Raw genomic sequence first — 18,374 nt, 5'->3', positions numbered from 1 at the left:
TGTTCTGAACATATGCAACAATACATATGCAGACTGGTGAGGTGAACATCAGCATTTATCAAATCACAAACAAATATTTGCCTCTTGAATCCATAAATCTCCAAACTTATCTTGGTAGAAATAAACGTTCTGCCTATTACATCCGTATGCCATACATAGAAATTCATTAGAGACTGGCATGTCCTTGTTCTTCAAGGTCCTGCTTTTACGAGACTTATGCTGTGGGTTCATGTGTGTCAGAGGGTTCTTCTGACATAATGATCTGGGAACCTGTTCTCTTATACATTGCACATGACACGATCAAAGGCTGCAATTATCAGATATATACAGAACCTGGTTTCCCCATTTCAATGGAATGCTTTATTTCACTGAAAGCTGTCAGTGTCGATTTCTTAGCCAAGAGAAAAACCTAGTCTCAAAGAATAATGAATATGGGGAGTATAGGAAACACTGTCTCCCCCATTCTGCCTAGCACCCAATTGCTATTTCCCACTAGCGTACAGCAACAGGAGCTGGTCTCATATCACCCAACATCCCCTTCTCCCACACATTTTCTCCACATGGGCAGGCTGATGTGTTATGCTTTCCTCTTGGACAGGGTCCAATATGTGTCAGGAGGAATTCTGAAGCGAGTTAATTTCCATCTGGCTTTTCTGGTGGCATCTCTTTATAATTAGTTTAGCTCTTTGTGACGATTCACTTTAGAGCACTTACATTTGTAATGTTGCTTTTCATAACGGGTGACTCACTGTGTAGACTCGTGTGTGGTTTCGTGTTTGAACGATGTGACAGGAGCAATTGCTCATTGATTTTGGAAAGCAACAACTTTATCTAGATCAAGAATTGTCCTAGTTTTTTCACTGTGTAAACCACACCTTGAAGAGATTGTTTCCTCCTACCCCATCACAGAGCATCCCTGTGGAAACACCAGAAGCTGCTTTTGAGGGTAACTAATATTAGTAAATTATTGATTTATTTTTTATTTGAATGTCGTAGTTTCACCTCTCCGGAGAATGTGATCTCTTAATCTTTTAATCTCACTCATTTTGCTCTTCATTTCTTCTCCCACTCCAATCTGTTCACTTCCTCTCTCGTGCTGCCCATGCTTCTCTGCTGCTTGGTCTCCTCGTCTGAATCTGTTCCTCAGCCTGGTTGTCATCTCTCCCTATTCCTCTGAACACTCTGTGGTTTTATTTTGTGGGTTTTGTCTGGCACTGCCAGTCCATGCTAACACCTCTTGTTTCTTTCTCTGGTGTAGGATTAGCTCCCAGTAAAGGCAGCTAGTTTGGCTCCTCCTTGTTTCCATTGAAGAGCCTGGAAGCTTGTAAAAGAAGCTGGAAATAAGGTGGAGAACCAGAACCACATGAGCAACTAGCTCTTCATAGGTAGCAGCACCAGGTTCTTGGCACCAGTTACTCATGACTACAGTAACTGCCCTGTAATTATTGGTGTGTGTGTTACTCCTTCCCTGGTGGATGTGGGAGCATGTTTCTGATCAGGGATGCCTGACAATGTTTGCATAGAGCAGTGCATCTCCTATGCAAGAAAAGTTGATGCAAATACATCGACCTCTGCCAGAATTAAAAATCCCAGTATACGTAAAGCTCTGAATAGACTGAGATTGTGTTACCTCAGAGACACCTGTGTGAAGCAGTTGTTGTTCTGCAAAGAGGTGGCTACGGTGACCTACCATCAACCTCCCTCCCCTGGAGTGCTGGGAGATGCAGTGAACAGCAGATTTTGTTTGCTGTTCTTAGAGTTAGGTAATATTTAAATAAAATGGTTTAAATGTATAATACAAACTCTGTGTACCTTAAGGAGAACTGTACAGCTCCCATGTTCTCCCTGGCCCTCTGAGACAGATACGGTCCTCCAGGACATGCAGCTTGGAGAAAGCCAGAGTTAGACTATCAGATGGTAGGATCTATCAGTACCAGGATCTCAGCTATGGGACAATGTGTCAGAAGAGCTCAAATGTGAATGACAATAGATGCAAATAAAAAACACCTTTGTGAGCTCACAAACATACTACTACACATCCCAGCCACTTGACTGGCTTATGGAAGGGGAAACAGTGCAGTAACCCGATTTCTGTTGTCAGTTCTGATGTGCCTTCAGTTAGGGTTGTGCTGAGATATCAAGGTCTTATTTCTAAAAAAGATGCTTCACTAAAAAGCACAAGTGCTCCTATTTTAAGTTGTAAAACAAACAAAGAAAATTCTCTATTTTCCATGAATGTTTTGTGATCAAGAACTAAATGAGAGCTGTTTACTGATGTGCACAAGGGATGTACATATATATGTGCATGCAAGAAATGCAGGGTAGGAAGTATGTGAATATTAACTCTCCAAATGCTTTATCCCTGGTAAAAATGGCTTTTTAGTACTTCTAATTTTCAGATCCACTGCGATTTGAATTTGATGAAATCTTCATTCAGAAGTTACAGGAAAGCAAAGGAAACCTCTTGGGACAATATACTTTAGTCTGCAATGTAAGAATGAATTTCTTCAAACAAATGCAATATTTGCACAGATGCTGCCTTACTCTAAGACACCATCTGTGAATACCAAATGAATTCTTCTTCTGACAGGTACCTGATGAGGCATTAACTCTTTCTCTACCTCCCTTTCCCCATGTTCAACGCAAACCTAGCAATATATAGCAAATCTTATGTCCTGAATCAAATTTTTGAAAAAAAAAAATCCCACCAAGAAAAATCTGACACTCACAGGCATTTGCTTCAATAATATGCTGTTTTTCATATCCTAAGAGTATGTGTGTGTCTCTCTCACACATATGCACGCTTTGAGTTGCACAGAATTAGGTTATCAGCAACTGCATTTCCCACGCATCTGACATGTCAGAAAGTGTACAGAGAGTGGCCGTGTTGAAATTTACTATCTGCTCCACCCCCACCCCATTCCACACTAGTTTCCTTTCCCTGGATCCTGTGCCTCAGAAGAGTTTAAGAGAATGTTATTTTCTACCTTTGTCTATGACAATATTAATCAGCAGGAGTGTGCATTCCACACAGCTGCGACTTTGACAGCTAGTTCACTATCATTTTCCACTGAGTAGATTTTCATTCATTCATGATTGGTACAGAGCCCAGGTCCCTAGCATCCTCCTGAGACCCTTACGATGCCTACAGAACTGTAGTTTAGTATGCACTGGAAGAGATGCATTGATGCTTTCTCTGTAGACCTACAGGCTGCTGGTTGGAGCCATAAGGGAAAGAGAGGAAGAATTAGCCTGTGTGTTTATGTGGCTGTGCTCCAGTAAATATTTTGTTGCATCTGCTGCCAGCTCTGGTCTGAGGGAATCTATCTAGCATTTAAATTTTGATGGGGAGCTGTTTTGAATAATAACAGTGCAGCCGGCTGTGAGTCAGTGCATGTGTGTTGACTGAAAAAAAAAAAATCTCAAAGCTTAACGCTTGCTGAACGCTGAGCTGCAGTGCTTTGCTTTTACCCTCCTCCTTTCTTTTTTCCTTTTCCTCCCAATAGATTGTGGTTCATTGGGGGGTGGGGGGAGGAACAAAAAAAAACAACCCTCACAAGTAGCTGTTGCAATGGGTGCAGTAATGGGTACATTCTCTTCTCTACAAACCAGACAAAGAAGACCCTCAAAAGGTAAGAATTTCCTCTTTGCTTTTTCTGCCTCTTTTGTGTATTTGTTAACATGGGGTTTGACAGCGGAGGGGGAAAAACAAGGGACATGTGCCACTTGAAACTAGCCCATCACTATTTATGTGAGGTGTAATTTACACAGGAGGAGGGGAGTGGGCTGTTAAGGGGCTGGGGGGGGGTTACATGGGAAGATAGTATTTGCTCTAGGTATTTTGGGGAGGAAGGAGGGTGCCTGATACACCTTCTGAGATGTTGTAATCCTTCACACAGATGTGTGTAAGGAGGAGAAGTCAGCGGTTTCACATGCAGAGCACTTGCAGAACAGACCTGTTTACTCCCAAATTCCATGCTTTGTAAATCCACTAGGCAGGGAATCAATTATATACATATGGCAAATTCTTCCAGCTTCCTTGTACTTTCTAAAAAAGTATCATCAGAAGGGCTGTTGTATTTTTAATAATCCGACTATGAAACATTGCCACAGCATGTTTTATGTTAACTATCTGGAGAAAAAAAATAGTGGATTTCTTCACAAGAAGGGGAAGGAGAAGAGGCGCAGAACAGAGAAGAAAGCAAGCAGTAATCCAGGGATTTTTAATCCTTAAATCCACATGTCCAAAATCTAACGTGCTGATTTTTCAGGAAATCAGTAATGTTGAGAGGGTTCTCGTTTGCTCAGTCTGTGCTCCATTCTCTTCATGGGGTTATTTCAAAAATTCCAGGGTTCTGCTAAACAGAAAGTTGAAAGCACTGTAGGGAGCAGGACTGAAAAATATACAATGTGTATTGCAAAAAGCCCCAAACTTTAGGGAGTCTTTTTGCTATTGGAAAATAGTTCAGAGCAGAAGCACTGCAATTAACAGTCCATCAGCATTTCTAGGATAAATCTTTACTTCCACTGGATTTGTAGCTCAGCCCTGATGTATGCTTGGAGTGGAAGTTGGCATAGAATTTCCTAGCTTTGATCATGAGGCAAAATAAAAAATACTTACATCAGAACAAATCAAATGGGTTTTCTCAAGCTATCACTGTAAAGAGGAGAGGTGGGGTGCGAGGGTGTGGGAGTGGATTGGAGTTGGAGGTGATCATTTTAAGTTTGCAAACAAATGTAAAATTGTAGAACCATTTCTTATAGGAGACAGCCAAATGGACTTTGGCGCTATTTACTAGACAGGGCCAATCATCACTTTACAAAGCACCTAGGGATGCATTGCATCTCCTTTGTTTTTGCTATTTATAATGAGGCCATAATTGCATAGCATCTAGGTGTTGAGTCACACACCTAAACCTTTGGAGTCAATATATGTTTAGGTGCAGCAAGATACAGATGTACTGAATGTGCTATGTTGAGTATACCAACTTCTATGACAACATGGCCTTCTTAGCCATTTTCCAGATATCTGAAAGCTGCACCTATTTTGCGTCTGAATCTGAATCTTTCCTGCAGTGTCCGATAGCGCTTAGGGCACGAACAAGGCTCCGCCACCCCTGTATCAGGCTGTTTTCCAGAATGGTTACCTTGTGGTTCTATAACTTAAATGTATCCCAAGGAAAGGTGCTTGGTGTATTGCTCAACCTCTAACCAGTATGCTGCTTTTCATCTGGTCCATGCCTTTTGACCTGTGCAGCTTGGGTAGCCCTACCAGGAGTTAAAATTCCTGCTTGCATAGCTCTCTGGTCACTAGGACACAAAAGCCTTCCCACCACATCAAGGTGCAGTCTCCAGGGAAGGAATTTTCATCTAAATATAGGTAATTTGTTGCTGAATCTATATGTTCTTATGACAACTTGTGGTTGGCTTTTCTCTAGTGGGTGGCTAGAAATTGCTTGTTGTTTCAGTTCATCAGCAATAAAAATCCGGCATCTGGTCACATACACTAACATTTACAGTGGAACTCAGTCTTACTGATATCTGCTGGAAGTGATCTTTCAGTGATATGTACCAAAATCTGTTTTCATAGAGCCATTTCTGATTGGTGCCAATGTGTTCTCCTCTTGCTTTCACTGGTTAGCGTGGCACCCAGTTGTAAGGAGCAGGTCAGAAGTAATTCCTTGTAATTTCCTTTGCTATTTTCAAAGCCAGCATAGAATTTCACACCTTTAAGTTTCTGGGTACCACTCAGCTGCAGGTAGAGAACATTGCAGCTGTGGAAATGCTAATTGCAGCTGATTATAATAACCTGATGGCCAGAGCCCATTTAGACAGTCCTGCCAAACCTGCAGCTGCAGGATGCCCCAGCTAATTGAGGACTATGTTAGGGACAAGTAGAACTGACAGTGCGATGTTTACAACTCCCACATCTGTTCTAGCTGGTGGTGTAGGCTGACTGAGAACTCTGCTGAACACTTTGAGCTCCTCATGGTGAAAAGATACATATGCCAGATTTGAATATGTTTCCGACTCACTCCCTGTCTGCCAGATTCTTAGCTGGTGTCAATCCCCATGGCTCTATTAGCATCAATGAAGCTATACTGATCTAGAGGACCTGACCCAGTGAATGTAAAATCTTCCCTAATCTGGCATGGAAGAGCTGTTTCAAACATTGATCAGGGAGAAGATCATACATTGAATCTTGGGCTTTACTGAAAATAGCCCAATTTTATAGCTTTTCGGGGAACCACAGATTTATTAGAACCAACCACAATGATGGACCAACCTTGGCATTAAAATGCATGGGAGAACTCTCTTTGCCATCACTTTTGTGCATAAGTCTGATCAGGGATGCTCTTTAAAAAGAAAAGAAAAGAAAGATCTGGAAGCAGGGAGAAGTCATATATATCAAAAACGGGGGGCTGTCCAAATAGATCAGTGTAGCAGGATGGCCTCGCTCCTACTGATTAGTATGTATTGATCCTGGTACATGTATGTTTTTCAAAATGAAGAGTCTGATGACCAATTCAATTATCTTTCTGTCTAAAACTAGCACATGTGTTTTAGCTAAATGAATCCTGTGATGTTATAATCTGCAGGAATTTTATTTTTTAAATCGCAGGCAAAATAAACAAAACTACATTTAATGTTAAACGTCTTTACTTAAAATTATCAAGGTCAGAAAATGTGTAGATAATGCTGGTACCCTGGGCTAAACTGATCTCTAATGTAACTACACTGGCTGCACAGCAGGGATGAATTTTCACCATGTGTTCCTAACCCCCCTATTGTGACTCGTCTGCCACACATACATTGGCGTATTTCACAGAGTAGAGAGCCCATGTGATCTGTGAATTAGCTGGGGTTTTCCTGTAAGTGTTCACAACAGTGTTTACAAATAGCAGATTTAATTCCTTTCTTTAATGAAAATGTAGAACCTGAATGTATTTAAAAATATGTAGTGGCATAAGAATTGAATTAAAGAAGATATAAGCGGCAAATTGTGTGTGTTACCTAGTCTCTGAGAGTGGCCAGTATTGCTTTTTTAAGAGGAAGGCATAATTCTTGTTACTTTTGTTCCCTTATCTCAAACACACACACCCTTAATGCACCATCCTCAGACATTTCTTCCTGACCCCAGCAGGTGATCAACCATTGCCATGAAGCATAAAGGTTGGTAATTCTTAGGCATGGGTCTACACTTAAAAGTTAAATCAACATAGCTATGTTGGTCAGGGGGGAGGGAGGTGTTGAAAAAACCCACATCCCTGAGCACCTAGTTGTGTTGACCTAATGCCCAGTGTACACACAGCTATGTCAATGGAAGAATGCTTTGGTCAGCGTCCCGCTGCTTGGGGAGGTGGTGTTTCAACAGAAAAAAAATCCCACTTCTATCAGTGTAGGTTGTGTTTACACTATCTGGTTATGCTACAGAGAGATAGCTGTAACAGTAGAGTCTCCATGGACATACCCTTAGATTTCTGTCTATATTAGTATAGCGGCAGAAGTTTTTTTCTGTTCACATAAGCAGTGAAACTTATGGCTATTGCCTCAATAACATCGTGTGGTAGTGTGTTTGTACATTTCATTAGAAATTGTTTCCTTGGATCGCCTCAATTTCCTGCCTTTTAATTTATTGGCCTGTCAGGATTCTGCATCATGAATGTATGCATGAAGCTTTGGAAACTGAAGTGATTTTATGGGCCTTCCCATCACATTGCACAGGTTCTGTTGCATAGAAGCAAGCAGAAAATAATAGAGGGACAGTTGCAGATTGATTTTTGGTTATGTGATTTTTGTTGTTGTTTTTTTTTTTAATAATTGACTGATTTAAAAAATTGAGCAGTTGACAACGTAGTTAAAAAATCTTTAAAAACCCTATAGATGTAAGGGTTTTTCTGCTGTGTGATACTTAGGATCTTTTGGGTGGGTCTGCAAACAGTATTACACTTCTTTCTCCCCCATTCCTCACTTCTGTACATATGCCTGCTGCCTCTTCAGTTTCAGCTGAGATGCTGCTGCCATTACTGGTAAAATCTCTTGCAAAGCCCAAGGAAGTGTATAGGTGAGCTGCCCCCAAATTAGCGAGAGGATTTGGTAATATGCTAGTGAATGAGACAGGAAGTGCAACTGTTGACCAACTCATTATACACAAAGTGGCTGAGTTTGCTGAGAGCTAGATATGTTGCATGCTGTGCTCTTTTGAAATTCTTGCTTCAAGTGACACAGTGGGAGCTAGTGTGGGAATGCTGAACTCTTCTGACACTAGAATGCCAGGAGTAAAGAGTCTAAAAGAAGAGGGAAATAGTGTAATCTTCCTGTTAATTACCTGAAGTGTTACTTGAAACAATAGTATGTACATTATGAGCTGTACATATGACTGTCAAATTGATGGTGTGCCTTTATATCAATTTGAGATGGTTGTATTTCTTGGTATGTCTACATTGCAATCAAATCATGTGATAAACAAGCAGTCAAGTTTTTTCCCCACTATAAGTAGTACTAGTAGAAATATCCCTCCACTCAAAAAATAAATAAATACTTGATTTAGCTATGTCACCATGGTGCTATTTGGGAGCTGTAATTCAAGTGCCTTATGAACCCATTTTCCTCTATGAGCAGGGTTTCTCAACCAGACTACATGTCCCCACGTGCACTGAGGCCATGGGATCCCGATGATGCACTGCCTCCCTATCCCAAGAGACAAGACCAGGGTTAGGAGAGGCAATCCAACCAGAGAGGCCAACCAATAGAAGAGAATGAGAACACGAGGCTGTTGAACTACAGCTCTCATAAGGCACTCCAGTGGCATTTCTGAATTGAAATCTTGTGCGTGTTTTACCAAATTATTTCAATTCTTGATTTTTTTGGCTGAGGAGTCAAACATTTTCCTGGAGGTGGGGTGAGTGGAACATTTTCCAACTCTAATTATAAGCCTGATTTTAAAATAACTGCCCACCTGCTCCAAAACCTAAACTATGCCAAGTTTTAAGACTAGAGAGATGAGCCAAAAATCTAGGTATATTGATCCAGTAATTCTAAATTTGTGGTGTTCTGTTGGCACTTATCAGGGGTTATGTATTTTGGGTTGTGCTAGCTGATGTATTGAAAAGCTCACCATGTGTTTATATCAATAAAATAATCAATTAAACTGTTACATAAGATGTGGTGGCATGATCATTCATACTATAAATGATCAGATTATGAGTGTCTGTCAGAGCTGCTGTGAAAATTTAAATGAAAACAAAATTGACAACAGTGAAAATTTTCAAAAAATGTCACTTTTGTTCCTGCAATTTTCTGAGCAACTTGGGGCAGATAAAAAAGGGGTAGCGAAGGGGGAAAGGAAAATGAAGGCATGAAGGTTGGTGCAAGGATCTGAGGGAGGAATGTGGGGTTTTTTGTGCAGATTAAATTGAGAGCTTCAGTTTGTTGGGTTGGCAGTGAGTGAAGAAAGCTTATGTGAGAGTGGGTAAGTGTACTACTGTGGTAGTATTACAGGCCAGCAGTGTTCTTCTGTGAACCAACCTGTGTAAGCAGTTGTTGATCCTGCTGGAAAACCTTAACTGTGTTCTCAGAGACAGGTAGCTCCTTACAGATGTAAGTTAGGTGGGAGTGACTCTAAACAATGAGTAGATGGGGGATGGGGCTGAGCAGTCCTAAGGGAAGAACCCTAGGAACAGTCAGGCCTAGGTAGTAGGTTTGAACTGAACTTTGTTAACAAAGACATTAACAAGGCAGTGGAGTGGACCTCCGTTCAATCTACCAGGAGTAGATATCTACTCAATTTAGCTCTTTAGGGCTATATGTAACCTGCTAGGTGTAATTCTGCTAGTTTTCATACACTCACTTTCACCAGTACTTGTCTTTGTTCATTTTGGTGTTTGCTAAAGCTTCATATCCCAGTAACTAATTCGAAATTGCACAGAGTTTCTATCGATCAGGGGTGGGCAAACTTTTTGGCCCGAGGGCCACATCTGGATATGGAAATTATGTGGCGGGACATGAATGCTCAGAAATTGGGAGTTGGGGTCCGGGGTGTGTGGTGAGGTCTCCAGGTGGGGCTGTGGGCCCTGGGGTGGGGCTGGGGATGAGGGGTTGAGGGTGCAGGGGGTTGGGGCACGGGAGGAAGTCGGGAGTGCAGGCTCTGGGGGGTGCTTACCTGAAGCAGCTCCCAGAAGCAGCGACATGTCCCATCTCCAGCTCCTACACAGAGACGCAGCCAGGCGGCTCTGCGAGCTGCCCTGTCTGCAGGAGCCACCCCTGCAGTTCTCATTGGCCGTGGTTCCTGGCAATGGGAGCTGTGGGGGCGGCACTTGGGGTGGGAGCAGCAGGTGGAGCCCTCTGGCTGCCCCATGCGTAGGAGCCGGAGGGGGGACATGCTGCTTCTTCTAGGAGCCGGGTGGAGCGGGGCAAGCCCCTGATCCTGCTCCCCGGCGGGAGCTCGAGGGCCAGATTAAAACTTCTGGAGAGCCGGATGCGGCCCCTTGGCCGTAGTTTGCCCACACCTGCTATAGATGGACACATAACAGACTGTGCTCCATAAAGGTCAAAATATAGCCACAGGACATTTTATTTTATGGTTGAAACCAGCTAATGGAGGAGATGATTATAATGATACACTTTGTACTATTAAACGTAGGTTTCCAGGAAACCTGAAAGATGTCTGCATAACGCTACTGAAAGGTACTTAGTGGAAATAAAAGATTAGGTCACCTTTCATAAGAGTAGAAAAAAACAGGGGGGAAAAAGATTGGAAGTGACTGTCAGTTGCTTTTAGTGCTCTAATAGAATACATTTTCCAGCCTATCAACTTTACGTGCACAAAAATATGGATGTGATAAACAGCATGCACAAAATTTGGGCATTTAGGTTTTGCAACAAGAGTTTGAGAAGTCCTACGCACCGTGGGCCACATTTTGCCTTCAGTCCTGTGCACCTGCAGCATCTATATATCAGTTGGAATAGCATATAACCTACAACTCAGCACCAAATTTGGACCTATATGTTCAAAAGCAGTTTTTTCTCTCATTCTAATGAGATGTACAGTGTATATCACTAAACCCAGTGCCCTGAGATTTTGATCACCCAGAACTCTAGATAAAACTCCTGACTTACATTATTCAGCCTGATATGCTGTAGTTAGTCCTCTTTATGATCTGTACAAAGTGCTTCTAGGGATGACAGCTGTTAACTGACTGAAAAATGTAGTGAACCAATGTGGGAGCGGAAGAGGATGGCAATTTTCCCATAGGGAATCTGAGAGCCTCTTTCTTGCCGTGCAGTTGAGGGTCTTGGAGCAGTAGCTGGAGTACTGGCCTTTGCATGCATTCTTGATCTGTTCAGTTAAAAGTACTCGTACATTATCATGTGACCTAGAAGCAGCACACGAAACAGAAAAATTTAGCAAGAACCTTCAGTGTTAAGACAGAAAAAGTTGATGTCTGCTAATATTAAAGAATGGCTGGAATTGAATCTACACCTAATTTACATACTTTCACCATTAGCCCGGACAAACCTGTGCGTACCAGAGCCCCTAGGATTTAGGGCTGTACACGTAGAGCTTAATTTTTTTTAACACTGGGTCCTTCTCTATACAGTATTTTCACTATTTTATTGACTTTATTTCCAGTGCTGTGCATTTGGAATTACCGTGACTGCTTGATGGTGAACTGGTCATTTGTGAGTGGGAATACCCAGTTTGCATACATAATTGCAAAAAATTGTACACATGCATTTTTGTAAAAGAAAATCAACCATCAAAAGTTCAATTACTGTTTGCACTGCAAGCAATCTAACCTGTACACACAGCAATTCCATTGCCTGGATGAGAAGCCAAGCAGAAACCAACCTTAGAGGGAAGTGCTTTTCATTTCCATAGCTTTGGGGCATGGAAGGGGCTATTTCCAGTAAGGGGTTAACCAGTCTGGAATGACTGAAGAAATTATAACTGAACTGCTGCACTATCATTTCTAATAATTTCCACTAGGGATCAGTGCACTGCACATGGCTCTCCAAGAAAGGAAGTTGGCAAACAAAGGGAATTTTTCTGATCAGGAGATCACATCTGGGAGATGCCTTCAGCTATAATACTTAACACTACTTCGTTTGGATCTTTTTTAAACTGTGGCTGTCTCTCCCCTCTCTGTGTCCTGACTATAGATGTATTTAATAAATCTGCAGTTCAAAAGTTCACACCTTGTAGGAAATCCTCTAGGCATAGAGTCACTTTTCTTCCTAGGCTGTATGTGTGTGTGTGTGTGTGTGTGTGTGTGTGTGTGTATATATAACTATATATATATATAGTTATATATATAGTTATATATATAGTTATGTATTTTATTTTATTCTGAGATGGGCAAAGGAAAAACCCTACAGTGGTTTTAGATGTCATGCATGACTTAGTTCTCATCTAGACTTTAAGTCAGCACTGCTGTAGTACACCTCTACCTCGATATAACGCTGTCCTTGGGAGCCAAAAAATCTTAATGAGTTATAGGTGAAAACCGTGTTATATTGAACTTGCTTTGATCCACCAGACTGCACAGCCCCGCTCCCCCGGAACGCTGCTTTACCGCATTACATCCAAATTTGTGTTATATCGGGGTAGCAGTATATCTCTTGGACTGCCTGAGTTCCAATGTTAATGTACTAGACTTTTGCAAAAATTTGGTCTCTAAACCTAAAACCCACACACAATTTGCCTGTTTTAAGTTTACTGCAAACTTGAAACTCCCCCTCCACTTCAAAGTTCATTTCAGTCTAGTACATTTGTGAACAAAGAAAGTGCCAGACTGACACGATGCCTTTGGACTCTTCAGAAACTATGGGGAAGCACTGAACTTTATGACTTGCTCCATGACTGGCTTCATTCAGAATTTTTCCATGTACACTAGCAGTGTTGAGGATTTTAATGTAAATCAAGGTCTCTCACATAACCCCATGTTGATCAAAACTGAAGCAAAGGTTACCAAAGCCACTGTGATTTAAAACTGCCAAATTTAACATGGCTGTGAACACCAAACCCAATGATTGTATCTAGTGGCCCTGATCCCTTGAAATGCCCACCACAGCATATGATCAGCCCCCCTGTGTTCAGTTTATAAGCCTGAGTTATATGTAAAAACAGCCAAGCATGCATGCAAACGGGAGTGCAGGTATCTTTGCATATCTGGTGATATGTCCTACAGGAGAACTGTGCATTTCAAATCCTATTTAATTCCTATAGGAAAGAACAAAATAAATCAAGAGCAGACCTTTGATCATGTTCCTACATTTAAGTGCATCTGTGCAAAAAATGCAAAAATTGAGCTCATTTATTTAATGGCTGCACTTCTACAGTATGATGTGTGAATGCAAAACAATCTGTTTTGAAGTCCTCAATTTTCCTAGAAATCAAACAAGAGAAGAAGGATGAGTTTACAGTTAAGGCACTGAATGGGACTGAAGAGAACTGGATTCATTTTGTGGCTCTGCCAAAGACTTCCTGTGAGACCTTGGGCAAGTCCCTAAATCTTTCTGTACCTTAGTTCCCTCCTGAAAAATAATATTAACTTTCTTCCAGCCTTTGTCTTTTCCATTCAGATTGTAAGCTTTTCAGGACACAGTAGTCTTGCTATTGGTTTGTACAGCACCCAGCACAAAGTGTATCTGAAATTAACTGGGGCCTCCAGGCCCTACTTGATACCGAGCATAATGTATGTGAACTTTTGTTTGGGAAATGCCAATATTTTCTAAATGACCTTTTGACCTAAAGTTTAATATGCTTCAAAGTCAAGAGCCTACCACTAGCTGTGATGCAAAGTGAGAAGCAACTAACCACTGAGAATACATAAGAACATAAGAATGACCATACAGGTCCATCTAGCCCAGTATCCTGTCTTCTGACAGTGGTCAATGCCGGATGCCTCAGAGGGAATGAACAGAACAGGTAATCATCAAGTGATCCATTCATAAAACAATTTAGTGTAGTGTAAATCGCATCTAAAACCCAAAGTTAATATAAAAATCTCTTTCCAGGTCTGATTCTCTGCGAATAACACATTTGTTAACTGAATATATATGTGTCAGTGAGAGTGCCTCACATTTGATTTGTATTTCACGGTCCATGTAAATCTGGAAAGGCTGCCAAATATGCCTCTCTCAATCCCATGATGCATGCTTTCATCTTAGCCATTCTGGAAAATTGAGCAAAATGTTTTTATCCTGTGTTTTTATTTTCATGTAAATACATTTGTGTGGCACATACAGAGGGTGCCAGCATAGAGCTAGTGTTTGGATTCTTTGGCAGGGTCAGGTAGTTTAAAAGGACGGGTTCTAAAAACTAATTAGGATCTATGAGGAATTAAAGGGAATTTAGAAGAACATTTACTCAGATTTTAAGTTGCTGTAAGTAAGTGTGGTCTCAGCATCATTAAAAGATAATCACCTGCTTCTCAATTACAAAGATGTTTGTTGGACTGAAAGAGAAAATGGAGCTGTTTACAGAATACAAATACAACTGGGGGTGTTCCACGTATTTCCACAGAGAATAAGGCCAACAGGGACCATTAGATCATCTAGTCTCACCTCCTGTACTGCACAGACCCTTAAATTTCACCCAATTGCCCCTATGTTGAGCCCAGTAATGTGTGTTTGACTGAAGCATAATGGCCAGAAAGACACCCAGTCTTAATCTGAAGACATGAATACATGGAGAATCCATGACTTCCCTTAGTAGTTTGTTCAAATGGTTAATTACCCTAACTTTAAAAACGTGTGCCTTATTTCCAGTTTGAATTTCTGTATGTTAATAAGTCTTAGCTATTGTTACCTATCAGCTCTGTGTTCTTGGGGAACCAGGGTGCAGTATCCAGCCTGTCTGACTCTTGAGAGACCTTCCCCGCCCCATCCCCAGCCTCTGCTTGAACCAAAGCCGATCAGAAGAAAGATTTACAAAAAGCAATCAAAAGGCAGTGGGAGACACACCTAAGCCCCTTCGGAAAACGATAATAGGATTAAGGACACTCCCCTAGCGTCATCTACATCAAAGACGGGACAGGAAGGCATCTCCATTAGCATACAGAATGGAGAACAGAGATTCCAAGGCAAGAACCACTCTGAACTCTGGGATCAGAAAAGCAGGAAAGCACTGCATGATGGGGGATGTCTGCACCAGATGTTAATGAACCCACACCCAGCTTAGTAGTTATCAGACCAATTCTAGTAATAAATACTTTATTGGTATCCAAAATACTGAAGCTGCCTAATTGCATTGTGAGCTCCTTCGAAGGAACACCACCCATAGCCAAGAATTATCAGTTTCTTCTTCGAGTGATTGCTCCTATCCATTCCAGTTAGGTGTGCGTGCTGCGCGTGCACGGCATCTCGGAACTTTTTTACCCTAGCAACCCCGGCGGGCCGGCTGGGCGCCCCCTGGAGTGGCGCCGCTATGGCGCTGAATATATACCCCAGCCGGCCCGTCCGCTCCTCAGTTCCTTCTTACCGCCCGTGACGGCCAGTTGGAACTGTGGAGTGCTCTTTGTCCTCCACGACCCTAGCTCTCGCTTGTTGTTTGTATATAGTTAGTTTAGTGATTAGTTTTACAGTTAGTTAGATAGTGTTAATAGATAAGGTAAAAGGGGGGGGGTTCCCCTTTTGCCTCACCCGGTGCGGGCTCATGCCCAAAGCACCGGGCTTTAAGCCCTGCGCTGAGTGCCAGAGGCCTATGCCCGTCGGAGACCCGCACGACGCCTGCCTCCGTTGCCTGGGCGAAGGGCATAGAACAGATAAGTATTCGCTCTGTTCTACGTTTAAACCGCGGACTTGAAAAGAGCGGGATATCCGCTTGAAGCAGCTCTTGATGGAAGCGTCGCTTCAGCCACCGGCGCCGGCACTGCGAGCTTCCTCGGTACAGAGCACACCGGCGGCACCGAAGCCTCAGAAAGCGGCTACGAAGTCTCGGCACCGCTCGCTTTCGCCTTCGAAAAAACATAGACTGGCGAAGGCACTGGCGCAGGCTTGCGCTGAGGATTCGGCGAAAGCGGTTGCGCTACTTGCGGCCCCCGCGGTGACCGTGCACAAGCCGTGCACTGGACCTTTGACTACGGCGCCGCAAGGCCCGTCGAGTCCGGCGCCGCCACGCTCCCCGGTACCGTCCGTGGTTGAGCCCCGGCTGCCTTCGACGCCGGAGACATTCTCTGAGGCGCGTGAGCTGATTCGGCTCATAGAGGCACCGAGCCTCCGGCCCCCGGCGCCGCCGGTGCGGGCTGTCGTGTCGGCGGGAAAGCCGGCCAGAATGACCCGGCCGCCCTCGCTGGACAGTCGACATGGACGGCACACCCGGTCCCGATCACGTTCCCGGTCCCGTGGCAGATCTCCGTCCCGTCGATCACGATCTTGGCACCGATCGCCGTCGAAACGTCGGTCGCAGTCCCGGTACCGCTCGTCATCGCGGTACCGGTCGTACTCCCGGCGCCGCACGAGGTCCAGGTCGCCATCGCGTCGGCACCGCCAGAGGTCGCCGTCCCGGCACCGTTCCCGGCACCGCGACTCGCGCGGGCGCTCCCGGCACCGGAGGTCTCAATCCCGGTCGAGCTCCTGGCATCGTGACGGACGTCACCCCCGGTCGCCGTCCCGGTACCGAACGGACCAACATCGCTCTTCGCTGCCATCCGGGGACGGACTACCTCACTCCGCAGCACATTCCGTCAGCGCCTCGGCACCTCCCTGGCCATCCCGTCCCGCCTCAGTCGCTTCTGGGACGGAGGGCTACGGACTCCTGCCACCCACCCCGCAGGGCCATCCTCAAGGGGCACAGCCGTGGGGCTTCTGGGTTCCATGGGCCCAGTATGAGGCGCAGGGGGTGCCCTTCCCCCCAAGACCCCTCGCGTCCGAGCGCAGGGTTCCAGAGGCGACGATCAGCCGACCGGCCCCTTCGCCGCCTGCTGCGGACGCTATACCACCTGAACCCCAGGGGCACGCGCAGCCCGACCCCCCCGCCGAGCACGCGGCGGATCCCTCTTCGGAGCCGGTGATCCAGGGCTTGTCCTCCTCGTCCTCGCCTGATGAAGCGGTGGCCGGAGCGTCAACGAAGGAGCCTCCGCCCATAGACTTAAAAGCACACCAAGACCTCCTTCGCCGTGTGGCGACGGCTATGGCTCTGCCGATAGCGGAGGTACAGGAGGACGAGGACCCCATCACAAATGTAGTCGGGGCAGAGGTGCCAGTGCAAGTTGCACTGCCTTTCGTGCGGACAGTGCAAAAGAATGCCACCACTCTCTGGCAGACGCCTGCGTCCATACCTCCTACGGCCCGTGGGGTTGAACGCAAATACTCTGTCCCTCCCACGGGCTATGAATAACTGTACACGCACCCGACCCCGGACTCCTTGGTCGTCCAATCGGTCAATGATAGGGAGAGGCACGGCTAGCCTGCCCCTGCGCCCAAATCTAAGGACGCGCGGCGTATGGACCTGCTAGGCCGTAAGGTCTATTCCGCTGGCGGTCTGCAAATGCGGATAGCCAATCAGATGGTCCTCCTCGCCAGGTACGTCTTCGATATCCTGACGTCCCTGGCGAAATTTACGGAGCTCCTGCCAACAGCCTCCCGGCAGGAGTTCGCAGCGATGTTGGAGGAGGGAAGGAGGTCGTCTAGATCCTCCATCACGGCCGCCCTCGACGCTGCGGACTCAGGTGCCAGGACCTTGGCCTCCGGCGTGACGATGCGGCGCATCGCTTGGCTGCAGTCTTCCACCCTGCCGCCGGAGGTCCAATACACGTTACAAGACTTATCCTTTGACACAAAGGGTCTTTTCTCTGAAAAGACGGATTCTCGAATCCAAACTTTGAAGGACGGCCGTATTGCGATACGTACTCTCGGCATGCACACGCCGGCGACGCAGCGTAGGTCCTTCCGTCAGCAGCCCTCCCGACCCGTCTATCAGTCCCGATATCGGCCATACAATAGCCGGCGACCGGCCCAAAATCGCCGTCGTCCTTCAGGCAACCACCGTAACCAGGGCCAGGCCTCGTCCAAGGCCCCTCAGGGGGCCAAGCAGGCCTTTTGATGGGACGCTCGAGGACGGCCCATCACTCTCCCTACCGGGTCCTTCCCCGTTATTTTACAACCGCCTTTCCCATTTCTTTTCGGCGTGGTCCCAAGTAACATCAGACAACTGGGTGCTTCAAACGGTCCAGTCGGGATACCGCCTGCAATTTGTTTCGCCCCCTCCTTCCCACCCACCCTCCCTGTCCCTCTTCAGGGACCCCTCTCACGAGCAAGTCCTCCTACAAGAGGTTCACACTCTGTTGAGCGTGGGTGCCATAGAAGCAGTGCCTCAAGACAGGCGGGGCAGGGGATTCTATTCCCGTTATTTTCTCATCCCCAAAGCAAAA

The 18,374-nt window shown here is 45.0% G+C and overlaps 1 protein-coding gene across 2 annotated transcripts in view; it reads left to right on the top strand.

Moving 5' to 3' along the window:
- Positions 1-18,374, top strand: part of KCNIP1 (potassium voltage-gated channel interacting protein 1) — an 849,721-nt gene that overhangs the window by 276,113 nt on the left and 555,234 nt on the right. Inside the window, exon 1 of one of the 2 annotated variants that reach the window (XM_045026845.1) lies at positions 3,518-3,632. The exons of the other annotated variant lie outside the window; for it this stretch is intronic. Within the exon in view, the coding sequence (XP_044882780.1) occupies positions 3,572-3,632 (61 nt within the window). The 5' untranslated portion in view covers positions 3,518-3,571. Of the gene's footprint in view, positions 1-3,517; positions 3,633-18,374 lie in introns of those variants that run through there. 2 annotated transcript variants of the gene reach the window in all.

Source organism: Mauremys mutica, chromosome 8 (genome assembly GCF_020497125.1).
Source record: "Mauremys mutica isolate MM-2020 ecotype Southern chromosome 8, ASM2049712v1, whole genome shotgun sequence".
In the NCBI taxonomy this organism is placed as follows: Eukaryota; Metazoa; Chordata; order Testudines; family Geoemydidae; genus Mauremys; species Mauremys mutica.
The sequence above is the reverse complement of the archived record's forward strand: the minus strand, read 5'-3'. Positions and strand labels throughout refer to the sequence as shown.